This window comes from Patagioenas fasciata, chromosome 33 (genome assembly GCF_037038585.1).
Source record: "Patagioenas fasciata isolate bPatFas1 chromosome 33, bPatFas1.hap1, whole genome shotgun sequence".
In the NCBI taxonomy this organism is placed as follows: domain Eukaryota; kingdom Metazoa; phylum Chordata; class Aves; order Columbiformes; family Columbidae; genus Patagioenas; species Patagioenas fasciata.
In genome coordinates this window covers 1,216,155-1,228,877 of record NC_092552.1, presented here as the reverse complement: position 1 = coordinate 1,228,877, position 12,723 = coordinate 1,216,155, and the positions used below count along the sequence as shown (strand labels likewise).

The 12,723-nt window shown below is 64.5% G+C and overlaps 1 protein-coding gene across 3 annotated transcripts; it reads right to left on the bottom strand.

Annotated features, from left to right (window-relative positions):
- Window positions 1-209: 209 nt before the first annotated feature.
- On the bottom strand, window positions 210-12,476 carry RELB (RELB proto-oncogene, NF-kB subunit). 3 transcript variants are annotated; one of them, XM_071800781.1, is made up of 12 exons: window positions 12,373-12,468; window positions 11,773-11,814; window positions 11,594-11,664; window positions 10,370-10,749; window positions 9,223-9,380; window positions 8,243-8,334; window positions 8,021-8,152; window positions 5,438-5,542; window positions 3,317-3,532; window positions 1,689-1,757; window positions 1,493-1,570; window positions 210-701 (listed from the first exon to the last, which is right to left on the bottom strand). In XM_071800781.1, the coding sequence occupies exons 4-12, from the start codon at window positions 10,730-10,732 to the stop codon at window positions 454-456; spliced, it is 1,461 nt and encodes a 486-aa protein (XP_071656882.1). In that variant the 5' UTR covers window positions 10,733-10,749; window positions 11,594-11,664; window positions 11,773-11,814; window positions 12,373-12,468; the 3' UTR covers window positions 210-453. The 3 variants fall into 3 exon arrangements, with proteins under 3 accessions (XP_071656882.1, XP_071656881.1, XP_065715512.1); XM_071800780.1 differs by having other exon boundaries at window positions 211-704; window positions 12,415-12,476; XM_065859440.2 differs by having other exon boundaries at window positions 211-704.
- Between the last annotated feature and the right edge of the window lie 247 nt (window positions 12,477-12,723).

Below are 12,723 nucleotides of genomic sequence, written 5' to 3'. Positions count from 1 at the left end.
TCCCAGTGCTGTCCCAGTCCCATCCCAGTACCATCCCCGTCTCAGTCCCATCCCATTCCCATCCCAGTCCAAGTCCCAGTCCCATTCCCATCCCATTCTCAGTCCCATCCTGTTCCCATTCCCATCCCAGTCCCATCCCCACTCCCATTCCCATCCCAGTGCCTCCCAGTCCCCCCGGCCAGTCCGAGCCCGCAGTGTCACCAACAGCTTTATTCCCCCTGTCCCCCACCAGGGCCAAGGGACCCTCACAGTGACACACGTGTCCCCCCCACCGAGGGGGCCACCCCACATCCCCCCCGGGGCCACCGCAGCGTCCCCCCTTATAAATATAGTGCAAAGCGGCGCCAACCAGGGTGCGTGGGGGGGGGGGGTTCTGCACATCCCGGGGTGTGTTGGGGGGTACAGAAGGACCCCCCCCATTTCAAAGAGGATATTTTGGGCTACAGGGGGGGCTCAAACATCCCCCAAACGCAAGTCGGTGTCCTTGTAGTGCCCGGGGAACATGTGGGTGCCCACCAGGCTGGCGGTGGGGTGGGGGTCCGGGGGGGGCGCTTGTGGGGGGGACCCATAGGTCTCCCCTAATAATTCGGGGAAGTCCATAATGGGGTACGGGGGGGGTAAGGCCGGGGGGGCCCAAGGGCCGTAGAGCTGGGTCAGGGTGTCCAATGGCTCCGGTTCCGCGGCCAATAGGGCGAAGGCGTCTTCTGGGGGGTGGGACATGGGACATTGGGGTTTGGGGGGGTCTAGGGGGTCCTTCTGAGCCCCCCATCACCTCCTGAGGTCCCTGGGGTTTGGAGGGGGGGGGGCGGGTTGGGGGTTCTCCCAAATCTGGGGGGAACCCTGGGGCTCTGGGGGTCCCTGGGGGTGACACTGGAGCTATGGGGGGGGGGGTACTGGGACTCTAAGGGGTCCCTGAGGGTCCGGGGGGGTCCCTGGGGGTTTGGGGGGGTCCCTGGGGCTCTAGGGGGTCCCTGAGGGTCTGGGGGGTCGTGGGTGCTCTGGGGGGGTCTGGGGGTGACACTGGGGCTATGGGGGGGTCCCTGGGGGCCTGGGGGGGTCCCCTGGGGCTCTGGGGGTGACACTGGAGCTATGGGGGGGGGGTACTGGGACTCTAAGGGGTCCCTGAGGGTCCGGGGGGGTCCCTGGGGGTTTGCGGGGGGTCCCTGGGGCTCTAGGGGGTCCCTGAGGGTCTGGGGGGGTCGTGGGTGCTCTGGGGGGGTCTGGGGGTGACACTGGGGCCATGGGGGTCCCTGGGGGTGACACTGGGGCTCTGGGGGGGGCCCTGGGACTCTAGGGGTTCCCTGAGGGTCTGGGGTGACACTGGGGCTCTGGGGGGTCCCCTGGGACTCTGGGGGTTACACTGGGGCTATGGGGGGGTCCCTGGGACTCTAGGGGGACCCTGAGGGTCTGGGGTGACACTGGGGCTATTGGGGGGTCCCTGAGACTATGGGGGTGACACTGGGGCTATGGGGGGCTCCCTGGGGGTCCCCACCTGCAGCGGGCAGCGGGGCGAAGTGCTCCATGTACCCCGGCGGCTTCTTCCTCCTCTTGGCTTCGATCCCATATGGGTCTGGGGGGATCAGGGTCAGGGGGCCCCCAAAGCTGGGGTGTCCCCCCCAATGACAGAGGGGTCCCCAAAGTTGGGGTGTCCCCCCTTGGATCAGGGAGGGGTCCCCCTTGGCACCCACCTGAGCCCGAAAGCTCCTCCAGGACCTCGGGCATCCCCCGCTTGCGTTTGACGTTCACCCCATAGGCGTCTGTGGGGAGGGACCCCCAATGTCACCCCAATGTCACCACCCCATGGCTGTCACCCCCATAACATTGTACCCAACTGGGAGCCTGGCCCCAGGCTGGAGGAAACTGTCCCCATCCCAGGGTCCCTGTCCCCATCCCAGGGTCTCTGTCCCCATCCCAGGTCCCTGTCCCCATCCCAGGGTCTCTGTCCCCATCCCAGGTCCCTGTCCCCATCCCAAGGTCTCTTTCCCCATCCCAGGGTCTCTATCCCCATCCCAGGGTCCTGTCCCCATCCCAATGTCCTGTCCCCATCCTGAGGTCCCTGTCCCCATCCTGAGGTCCCTGTCCCCATCTGAAGGTCCTGTCCCCATCCCAATGACCTTTCCCCATCCCAATGTCTCTATCCCCATCCCAGGTCCCTGTCCACATCCCAACCCTGGGGTTCATGTCCCCATCCCAGGGTCCCTGTCCCCATCCCAAGGTCCCTGTCCCCATCCCAGTCCCCTGTCCCCATCCCAGAGCCCACATCCCAACCCTGGGGTTCCTGTCCCCATCCCAGAGCCCACATCCCAACCCTGGGGTTTATGTCCCCATCCCATGGTCCCTGTCCCCATCCCAGTGCCCTGTCCCCATCCCAGAGCCCACATCCCAACCCTGGGGTTTATGTCCCCATCCCATGGTCCCTGTCCCCATCCCAGTCCCCTGTCCCCATCCCAGAGCCCACATCCCAACCCTGGGGTCCCTGTCCCCATCCCAGGGGTCACATCCCAACCCTGGGGTTTATGTCCCCATCCCATGGTCCCTGTCCCCATCCCAGGGGCCACATCCCAACTCTGGGGTCCCTGTCCCCATCCCAGGGTCCTTGTCCCCATCCCAGGTCCCCATCCCCATGTCCCCATGTCCCCACGCCGTACCATGGTCCCTGGGCAGGTAGGTGAAGCGGTAGGTCCTGTCCCCATCCCAATGTTTCTATCCCCATCCCATGGTCCCTGTCCCCATCCCAGGGGCCACATCTGAACCCTGGGGTCCCTGTCCCCATCCCAGTGTCTCTATCCCCATCCCAATGTCTCTATCCCCATCCCATGGTCCCTGTCCCCATCCCAGGTCCCTGTCCCCATCCCAGTGTCTCTATCCCCATCCCAGGGTCCCTGTCCCCATCTCAGGTCCCTGTCCCCATCCCAATGTCTCTATCCCCATCCCAGGTCCCTATCCCCATCCCAATGTCCCTATCCCCATCCCAGGGTCCCTGTCCCCATCTCAGGTCCCTGTCCCCATCCCAATGTCTCTATCCCCATCCCAATGTCCCTATCCCCATCCCAGGGTCCCTGTCCCCATCTCAGGTCCCTGTCCCCATCCCAATGTCTCTATCCCCATCCCAATGTCCCTGTCCCCATCCCAATGTCCCTATCCCCATCCCAGGGTCCCTGTCCCCATCTCAGGTCCCTATCCCCATCCCAATGTCTCTATCCCCATGCCAATGTCCCTGTCCCCATCCCAATGTCCCTATCCCCATCCCAGGGTCCCCGTCCCCACCCCAGGTCCCCGTCCCCATGTCCCCATGTCCCCATGTCCCACGCCGTACCATGGTCCCGGGGCAGGTATGTGAAGCGGCAGGCCTGGCTGCACACGCTGTCCGTGAGGCGCTGCAGGAAAACCTCGACCTCCACGGGCTCCGCCAGCTCCAGCTGCTGGTACGGGGGGGTCTTGAGCACGATGGCCACCTGCCGATGGACGTCGGCCTGCGAGAAGTCGGCCCGCGCCTCCCACGCCTCCTTGCGGAACACGACCGCGATGTCCTCTGCGGGGACCCCGGCCCCGTCATGGGGGGCTGCGGCACCCACGGGTCCCCCCGGCACCCTTGGGTCACCCCTGGGTCACCCCCCGGTCACCCCCGTCAACCCCTAAGTTCCGCTGACACATGGGGGTCTGCAGCACCCAGTGGGGTCCCCACAGCACCTCCAGGTCACCTAACGACACTTGGGGTCCCCACAGCACCCCGAGGTCACCTATCGACACTTGGGGTCCGCCCAGCACCCCAAGGTCATCTATTGACACTTGGGGTCCCCCCAGCACCCCCAGTCGTCTGGGGGCCCTGCATTACCTCCAGGTCACCTACTGACACTTGGGGACCCCCAGCACCCCGAGGTCACCTCTTGGCACTTGGGGTCCCCACAGCACCCCCAGGTCACCTACTGACACTTGGGGTCCCCTCAGCATCCCAAGGTCACCTACTGACACTTGGGGTCCCCCCATGTCACCTACAGACACTTGGGGCCCCCCCAGCACCCCCAAGTCACCTATTGACACTTGGGGTCCCCCCTCAGCCAGTTTGTCCCCTTGTTTGTCCCCCTGTCCCCCATTTGACCCCATCCCCCCATTTGTCCCCCTGTCTCCCCATTTGTCCCTCTGTCCCCTTGGGTCGGTTTGTCCCCCTGTCCCCCCATTCGTCCCCTGTCCCCTGGGGTCAGTTTGTCCCCATCCCCCCATTTGTCCCCTGTCCCCTGGGGTCAGTTTGTCCCCATCCCCCCATTTGTCCCTCTGTCCCCTGGGGTCAGTTTGTCCCCATCCCCCCATTTGTCCCCCTGTCCCCTGGGGTCAGTTTGTCCCCATCCCCCCATTTGTCCCCCTGTCCCCTGGGGTCAGTTTGTCCCCCTGTCCCCCCCATTTGTCCCCCCATCCCCTGGGGTCAGTTTGTCCCCCTGTCCCCCCATTTGTCCCCCGTCCCCTGGGGTCAGTTTGTCCCCCTGTCCCTCCATTTGTCCCCCTGTCCCCTGGGGTCAGTTTGTCCCCCTGTCCCCCCATTTGTCCCCTGTCCCCTGGGGTCAGTTTGTCCCCATCCCCCCATTTGTCCCCCTGTCCCCTGGGGTCAGTTTGTCCCCATCCCCCCATTTGTCCCCTGTCCCCTGGGGTCAGTTTGTCCCCATCCCCCCATTTGTCCCCTATCCCCTGGGGTCAGTTTGTCCCCATCCCCCCATTTGTCCCCCTGTCCCCTGGGGTCAGTTTGTCCCCATCCCCCTATTTGTCCCCTGTCCCCTGGGGTCAGTTTGTCCCCCTGTCCCCCCATTTGTCCCCTGTCCCCTGGGGTCAGTTTGTCCCCCTGTCCCCCATTTGTCCCCCTGTCCCCTGGGGTCAGTTTGTCCCCCTGTCCCCCCATTTGTCCCCTGTCCCCTGGGGTCAGTTTGCCCCTCTGTCCTCCCCAGGGTTGTTTTGTCCCCTGTCCCCCAGTCTGTCCCCTGGGGTCGCTTTGTCCCCCTGTCCCCCCATTTGTCCCCTGTCCCCTGGGGTCAGTTTGTCCCCATCCCCCCATTTGTCCCCCTGTCCCCTGGGGTCAGTTTGTCCCCATCCCCCCATTTGTCCCCTGTCCCCCCATTTGTCCCCTGTCCCCTGGGGTCAGTTTGTCCCCATCCCCCCATTTGTCCCCCTGTCCCCTGGGGTCAGTTTGCCCCTCTGTCCTCCCCAGGGTTGTTTTGTCCCCTGTCCCCCGGTCTGTCCCCTGGGGTCGCTTTGTCCCCCTGTCCCCCCATTTGTCCCCTGTCCCCTGGGGTCAGTTTGTCCCCATCCCCCCATTTGTCCCCTGTCCCCTGGGGTCAGTTTGTCCCCCTGTCCCCCCATTTGTCCCCTGTCCCCTGGGGTCAGTTTGTCCCCCCATTTGTCCCCTGTCCCCTGGGGTCAGTTTGTCCCCCCGTTTGTCCCCTGTCCCCACCTTTCTGGACCTTGTCACACAGCAGGTACAGCTCCTCGCCACCCGTGCAGGGGCCGCTCTCCTTGTTCATGCGGCAGATCCGCAGCTCCGACGTGTTGGTGGATTCTGGGGGACACCGCGGTCAAACTGGGACCAGGGTGGGACTGGGACCAGGGTGGCACCGGGACTGGGATCAGGGTGGGACTGGGACTGGGCATTGGACTGGGACCAGTGTGGGACTGGGACCAGTGTGGCACCGGGACTGGGATCAGGGTGGGACTGGGACTGGGATCAGGACAAGTGTTGGACTGGGACCAGGGTGGGACTGGGACTGGGACCAGTATGAGACTGGGACTGGGCATTGGACTGGGACCAGTGTGGGACTGGGACCAGTGTGGCACCGGGACTGGGACCAGGGTGGCACTGGGACTGGGATCAGGACAAGTGTTGGACTGGGACCAGGGTGGGACTGGGACTGGGATCAGGACAAGTGCTGGACTGGGACCAGGGTGGCACTGGGACTGGGACCAGTATGAGACTGGGACTGGGCATTGGACTGGGACCAGGGTGGGACTGGGACTGGGATCAGGACAAGTGCTGGACTGGGACCAGGGTGGCACTGGGACTGGGACCAGTATGAGACTGGGACTGGGCATTGGACTGGGACCAGGGTGGGACTGGGACCAGTGTGGCACCGGGACTGGGACCAGTATGACACTGGGACTGGGACCAGTGTGGCACTGGGTCTGGGCATTGGACCGGGACCAGTGTGGGACTGGGACTGGGCATTGGACTGGGATCAGATGGGACTGGGACCAGTGTGGCACCGGGACTGGGCATTGCATTGGGACCAGGATGGGACTGGGACCAGTATGAGACTAGGACCAGGGTGGCACTGGGACTGGGCATTGGACTGGGACCAGATGGGACTGGGATCAGTGTGGCACTGGGACTGGGACCTGGCATTAGACTGGGACCAGTATGACACTGGGACTGGGCATTGGACTGGAACCAGTGTGGGACTGGGACCAGTGTGGCACCGGGACTGGGCATTGCATTGGGACCAGCATGGGACTGGGACCAGTATGAGACTGGGACCAGGGTGGCACTGGGACTGGGCATTGGACTGGGACCAGATGGGACTGGGATCAGTGTGGCACTGGGACTGGGACCTGGCATTAGACTGGGACCAGTATGACACTGGGACTGGGACCACTGTGGCACTGGGACTGGGCATTGCATTGGGACCAGTATGGGACCGCGACCAGTATGAGACTGGGACCAGGGTGGCACTGGGACTGGGCATTGGACTGGGACCAGATGGGACTGGGACCAGTGTGGCACTGGGACTGGGACCTGGCATTAGACTGGGACCAGTATGACACTGGGACCAGTGTGGCACTGGGACTGGGCATTGGACTGGGACCAGTGTGGGACTGGGACCAGGGTGGCACTGGGACTGGGACCTGGCATTAGACTGGGACCAGTATGACACTGGGACTGGAACCAGTGTGGCACTGGGACTGGGATCTGGCATTAGACTGGGACCAGTATGAGACTGGGACCAGTATGAGACTGGGACTGGGCATTGGACTGGGACCAGCGTGGAACTGGGACCAGTATGAGACCTGGACTGGGACCAGTGTGGCACTGGGACCGGGCATTGGGACCAGTGTGGGATTGGGACCAACGTGGGACTGGGATCAGGACCAGTGTGGGACTGGGCATTGGACTGGGACCAGCATGGGACTGGGACCAGTGTGGGACTGGGACCAGGCACCAAACTGGGAACTGGGCTGGGACCGAGCATCAGACTGGGATTGGGAACTGGACTGGGACAAGGCACTTAGACTGGGACTGAGCATCAGACTGGGACTGGGAACTGGACTGGACCAGGCACTTAGACTGGGACTGAGCACCAGACTGGGACTGGGAACTGGACTGGACCAGACACTTAGACTGGGACTGAGCATCAGACTGGGACCAGGTACTTAGACTGGGACCGAGCATCAGACTGGGACTGGGAACTGGACTGGACCAGGCACTTAGACTGGGACCGAGCATCAGACTGGGACCAGGTACTTAGACTGGGACCGAGCATCAGACTGGGACTGGGAACTGGACTGGACCAGACACTTAGACTGGGACCGAGCACCAGACTGGGACTGGGAACTGGACTGGACCAGGCACTTAGACTGGGACTGAGCACCAGACTGGGACCAAGCACTTAGACTGGGACCGAGCACCAGACTGGGACTGAGCACCAGACTGGATGCCGGACTGGTACCAAACACCATCCCAGCCCAGTCCTGGGGGTCCCACCCTCCCCGCCGTCCCAGTCCCCCCCAGTGCCACATCCCCCTGGTGCCACATCCCCCCAGGTGACACTTTGGTCCAACATGGGCTCCAAGAGCACGGGGCTGGGACCAGCATCCCACTGGGACTGGGACCAGCATCCCACTGGGACTGGGACCAGCATCCCACTGGGACTGTGCACCATCCCAGCCCAGTTTAGCGGCTCTGGTGGCCCCAATGACACACGCCCCCCCCCACCAGGTGACACGTTACCCCCTTGGTGACACACGTCCCCCCCCGGTGACGCACTCTTGTCGAAGATGGGCTCCGAGAGCACGGGGCTGAGCTGGCGCCGCCGGCCCGCGCTGTCCGTGTAGGACGCCTGGAAGCAGATCCTCACCACGTTCATGTCCACCTCCTGGTGGTTCTTCAGCGACCCAGCTGGGGACACAGCGATGGGGACAGTTGGGGACCCCCCTTGGGACACCCCAGGGGATGGGGACACCCCAGGGGATGGGGACACCCCCAAACCTTTGAAGGGGTCGATGCCCAACTGCAGCTTGCGCTCAATGGCGGCCTCGATCTCCTTCTTGCGCACGCACTGGATGCCCAGGTTGCTGAAACTGGGGGGACAATGTCCCCATGAGTGATGTCAATGTCCCCATGAGTGAGCCCAATGTCCCCATGAGCTGACCTTGGTGTCCCCACAAGTGATCCCAATGTCCCCATGAGTGAGCCCAATGTCCCCATGAGCTGACCCTGGTGTCCCCACAAGTGATCCCAATGTCCCCATGAGCTGATCCCAGTGTCCCCATGAGTGAGCCCAATGTCCCCACAAGTGAGCCCAATGTCCCCATGAGGTGACCCTGGTGTCTCCATAAGCGATGCCAATGTCCCCATAAATGGTGCCCATGAGTGATCCCAATGTCCCCATGAACTGACTCTGGTGTCCCCATGAGTGCTCCCAATGTCCCTGTCAGTGATCCCAATGTCCCCATGAGCTGATCCCAATGTCCCCACGAGCTGACCCCAATGATCCCATAGGCTGATCCCAGTATCCCCATGAGCTGACTCTGGTGTCCCCATGAGTGATCCCAATGTCCCCACAAGCAATCCCAATGTCCCCACGAGCTGACCCCAATGTCCCCATGAGCTGACCCCAATATCCCCATGAGCTGACCCCAATGTCCCTGTCAGTGATCCCAATGTCCCCATGAGCTGACGCTGGTGTCCCCATGGGTGATCCCAGTGAGTGATCCCAATGTCCCCATGAGCTGACCCCAATGTCCCCATGAGCTGACCCCAATGTCCCTGTCAGTGATCCCAATGTCCCCATGAGCTGACGCTGGTGTCCCCATGGGTGATCCCAGTATCCCCATGAACTGACTCTGGTGTCCCCATGAGCGATCCCAATGTCCCCATGAGCAATCCCAATGTCCCCACGACCTGACCCCAACGCCCCCACCTCCGCCGCCCCCCCCTGCGCCGGGGGGCACATGGGGGTCCCGTACCTGTGCCGGGGGTTGGTGGGGGGGCGCAGCAGCACCCGGCACAGCCCGTCGCTGCAGTCCTTGCCCACCAGCCCGTGCGGGTGCACGCGGTGCGGCCAGTCCTTCCACACCAGGCACGCCGTCACCGTCACCTCGGGGATGGCCTGGCAGTTCAGCAGCTGCGGGGACACGGGGGGGACACCGTGGCCTTGGGGACACCCACACGGGGGCTCCCATGGGGGTTCTGCAGCCACAGGGCGGTACCAGCACCCATATGGGTCCAACAGCCACAGGAGGGTACCAGCACCCATATGGATCCAGCAGCTACTGGGGGGTCCCTCCACCCATATGGGTCCAGCACCCATGGGGGTCCAACAGCCACAGGAGGGTACCAGCACCCATATGAATCCAGCAGCTACTGGGGGCTCCCACCACCCATATGGGTCCAGCACCCATGGGGGTCCAACAGCTACTGGGGGGTCCCAGCACTCATGGGGGTGCAGCAGCTACTGGGGGCTCCCACCACCCATATGGGTCCAGCACCCATGGGGGTCCAACAGCTACTGGGGGGTCCCAGCACTCATGGGGGTGCAGCAGCTACTGGGGGGTCCCAGCACCCATATGGGTCCAGCACCCATGGGGGTCTAGCACCCGTATGTGGGTTCCAGCAGCCATGGGGGTCCAGCAGCTACTGGGGGGTCCCAGCACTCATATGGGTCCAGCAGCCATAGGGGGTCCCAGCACCCATATGGGTCCAGCAGCTACTGGGGGGTCCCAGCACCCATATGGGTCCAACAGCCACAGGAGGGTATCAGCACCCATATGGATCCAGTAGCTACTGGGGGGTCCCACCACCCATATGGGTCCAGCAGCCACAGGGGCGTCCCAGCACCCATATGGGTCCAGCACCCATCGGGGTCCCAGCAGCCACAGGGGTCCCATGTCCCCTCAGAGCTCCATCTCTTCTCCCCCAACCCCATAGGGCTCCATCTCTCCCCCCAGCCCCATCTCTGCCCCCCTCAGCCCCATAGGGCTCCATCTCTCTCCCTCCAGGGCTCTTCCCCACCAGGCCCCCAGGGCTCCATCTCTTCCCCCCCAAGGGCTCCACCTCTGCTCCCCCAGCCCCATAGGGTCCCATCCCTGCCCGCCCAGCCCCACAGGTCCCCACCTCGATGGCGGGCAGCGTCTTGCTGGCCTCGGTGCTGCTCTCCCCGAGGATGCTCCCGGCCGAGCGCCCCTCGCACTCGTAGCGGAACCGCATCCCGCGTTGCTTGGGCTGCTCCGTGATCACCAGCTTGGGCGGCTCCAGCAGCTCCTCCAGCTGCTCCGCACCGGGGCCTCGAACCGGCGGCCACCGCTGACACCCGCCGGGCGGCCCCGCCTTGGGCGACAGCGACAGCGAGCGGAGGCTGCGGGACAGCGCGGGGGACGCGGCCTCGGCGGGGCCCGAACCACGGGCCACCAGTCTGGGTGAGCCCTTGGGGGGCGCTTTGGGGGACACGGGGGGCGGCTGGAAACCGTCCTCCTTCATCACCTCCTCGATGATGGCTGCGGGATGGGGGGGTGTCAGGGGGACCCCCAAACTCATCATGACCCCCCCAAACTCAGGACGAACCCCCAAAACCTCAGTGACACCCCCAAGCTCGGGATGAACCCCCAAAGTCGTAGCGACACCCCCAAAGTCGGTACGACCCCCCAAAATCGCAGTGATCCCCCCAAACTCCGTACGAACCCCCAAAGTGACAGCGACACCCCCAAACTCGCCACGACCCCCTAAACTCATCATGGCCCCCCAAAGTCAATGCGACACCCCCAAACTCATCATGACCCCCCCAAACTCACCGTGACACCCCTAAACTTGCCACGACACCCCCAAATTCAATGCGACCCCTCAAAATCACAGTGACCCCCCAAACTCGGTATGAACCCCCAAAATCGTAGCGACCCCCCCAAACTCATTGCAAACCCCCAAACTCACTGCGAACCCCCCAAACTTGCCATGACCCCCAAAGTCGCAGCAACTCCCCCAAACTCAATGCGACCCCCCCAAAATCGCCATGACCCTCCCAAACTCACACTGACACCCCAAAATCACCATGACCCCCCCAAACTCATTGCGACCCCCAAACTTGTAACAATCCCCCCAAATTCATTGCAAACCCCCAAACTCAATGCGACCCCCCCCAAACTCGTAACAATCCCCCCAAACTCATTGCGAAGCCCCAAACTCACCGCAACCCCCCCAAAAAATGCCCCCTTTGTATTGGGGTCATCGGGGAAGTGGGGGGGACAAGCCGCCCCCTCCCCTGGTCCCATCACATCCCTATGGGGGGGTCTTTGCACCCCAAATCCTGCCCCAAACCTTAGGGGGGGGGGCGGGACACCCCATCACCTGCAGCTCCAGCCGAGGGGACCCCGAAATCGTGACACGACACCCCCGGGGGGGTCACTCACCCAAATCATCTGTAACGGTACAAAACCCACCCTCCGGGTCACCCCCAGTCCCATAGGGGGGGTCCTTTGGGGGACCCCATTTGCAGGTGGGTTTTGGGGGGTCGGGGGGGTGCTCACCGGTGTGTGCCATGGCCAAACCGGGGTCCTGGGGGGCAGCTCCTGGGGGGGACACGCATTGTCACCCCCCCCCGAGCAGGGAGGGACACACGGGGATCGCGGGGGGGGGGGTTGGGGACCGTGTAACCCCCGGTAGGAACAAGGGGATCCCCAAAGGGAGCTGCCCCCCCGTCGCCGTGGGATCGGGGAATCCCCGGGGCCGTGTCACCCCCCGCCCCGGGCAGGAACCGGGGGTCCCCAGGACCGACCCCGTCCCCCCATCCCCGGACAGACCGCGGTTCGCGTCCCCGGTTCCCCCCCCGGTACAGACACCGGTTCCCCATCCCGGTTCCTCCCTCGGTTCCCCATCCCCGGTTCCCTCCACCGGTGCAGACCCCGGTTCCCCATTCCCGGTTCCGCCTCCCGGACAAACCCCGGTTCCCCATCCCCAGTTCCCCGTGCAGCCCTCGGTTTTCCATCCCCGGTGCAGCCCCCAGTCCCCGCCCCCGGCTCTCCATCCCCGGATCCCTCCCCCGGTGCAGACCCCGGTTCCTCGCCCCAGTGCAGACCCCGGCTCCCCATCCCCGGTTCCCGCCCCCGGTTCCGCCCCGGTCCCCTGACCGAGCGGCAGCGCCATGTCCCGGTCCCGGTCCCGCCGCCCACCGGAGCCGCGCGGCCGCCGTAGCTGGAAATCCCCGCGCGGGCGCCGCCGCCATTGGCTGCCGCCGCTGACGTCACCGCAGCGGAGGGGCGGGGCCGGGGAACCCCGCTCTAGCGGCGCGGCCATTGGCGGGCCCGGGGGGGCTGACGTCACCATCCCGGGGGTGGGCGGGGCTGGGAGAGGAGTGGGCGGGGCTGTGGCGGAGTGGGCGGGGCTCGGATGGAATCAGGCTGCCAGGGGTTTAAAGGGACCTCAAAAGGTCTCCCATCCAACTACTGACCGGGCCCGACCCTGCTTAGCTTCCGAGTTCC

Excerpts from the sequence above, each read along its gene's own strand:
- RELB (XM_071800780.1), bottom strand. The coding sequence starts at position 10,732 with ATGAAGGAGGACGGTTTCCAGCCGCCCCCCGTGTCCCCCAAAGCGCCC. Across the intron at positions 9,381-10,369 it reads AGACGCTGCCCGCCATCGAG|CTGCTGAACTGCCAGGCCAT; the intron begins GTGGGGACCTGT and ends GTGTCCCCGCAG. Across the intron at positions 705-1,492 it reads CGCCCCGCTGCCCGCTGCAG|AAGACGCCTTCGCCCTATTG; the intron begins GTGGGGACCCCC and ends CCCACCCCCCAG.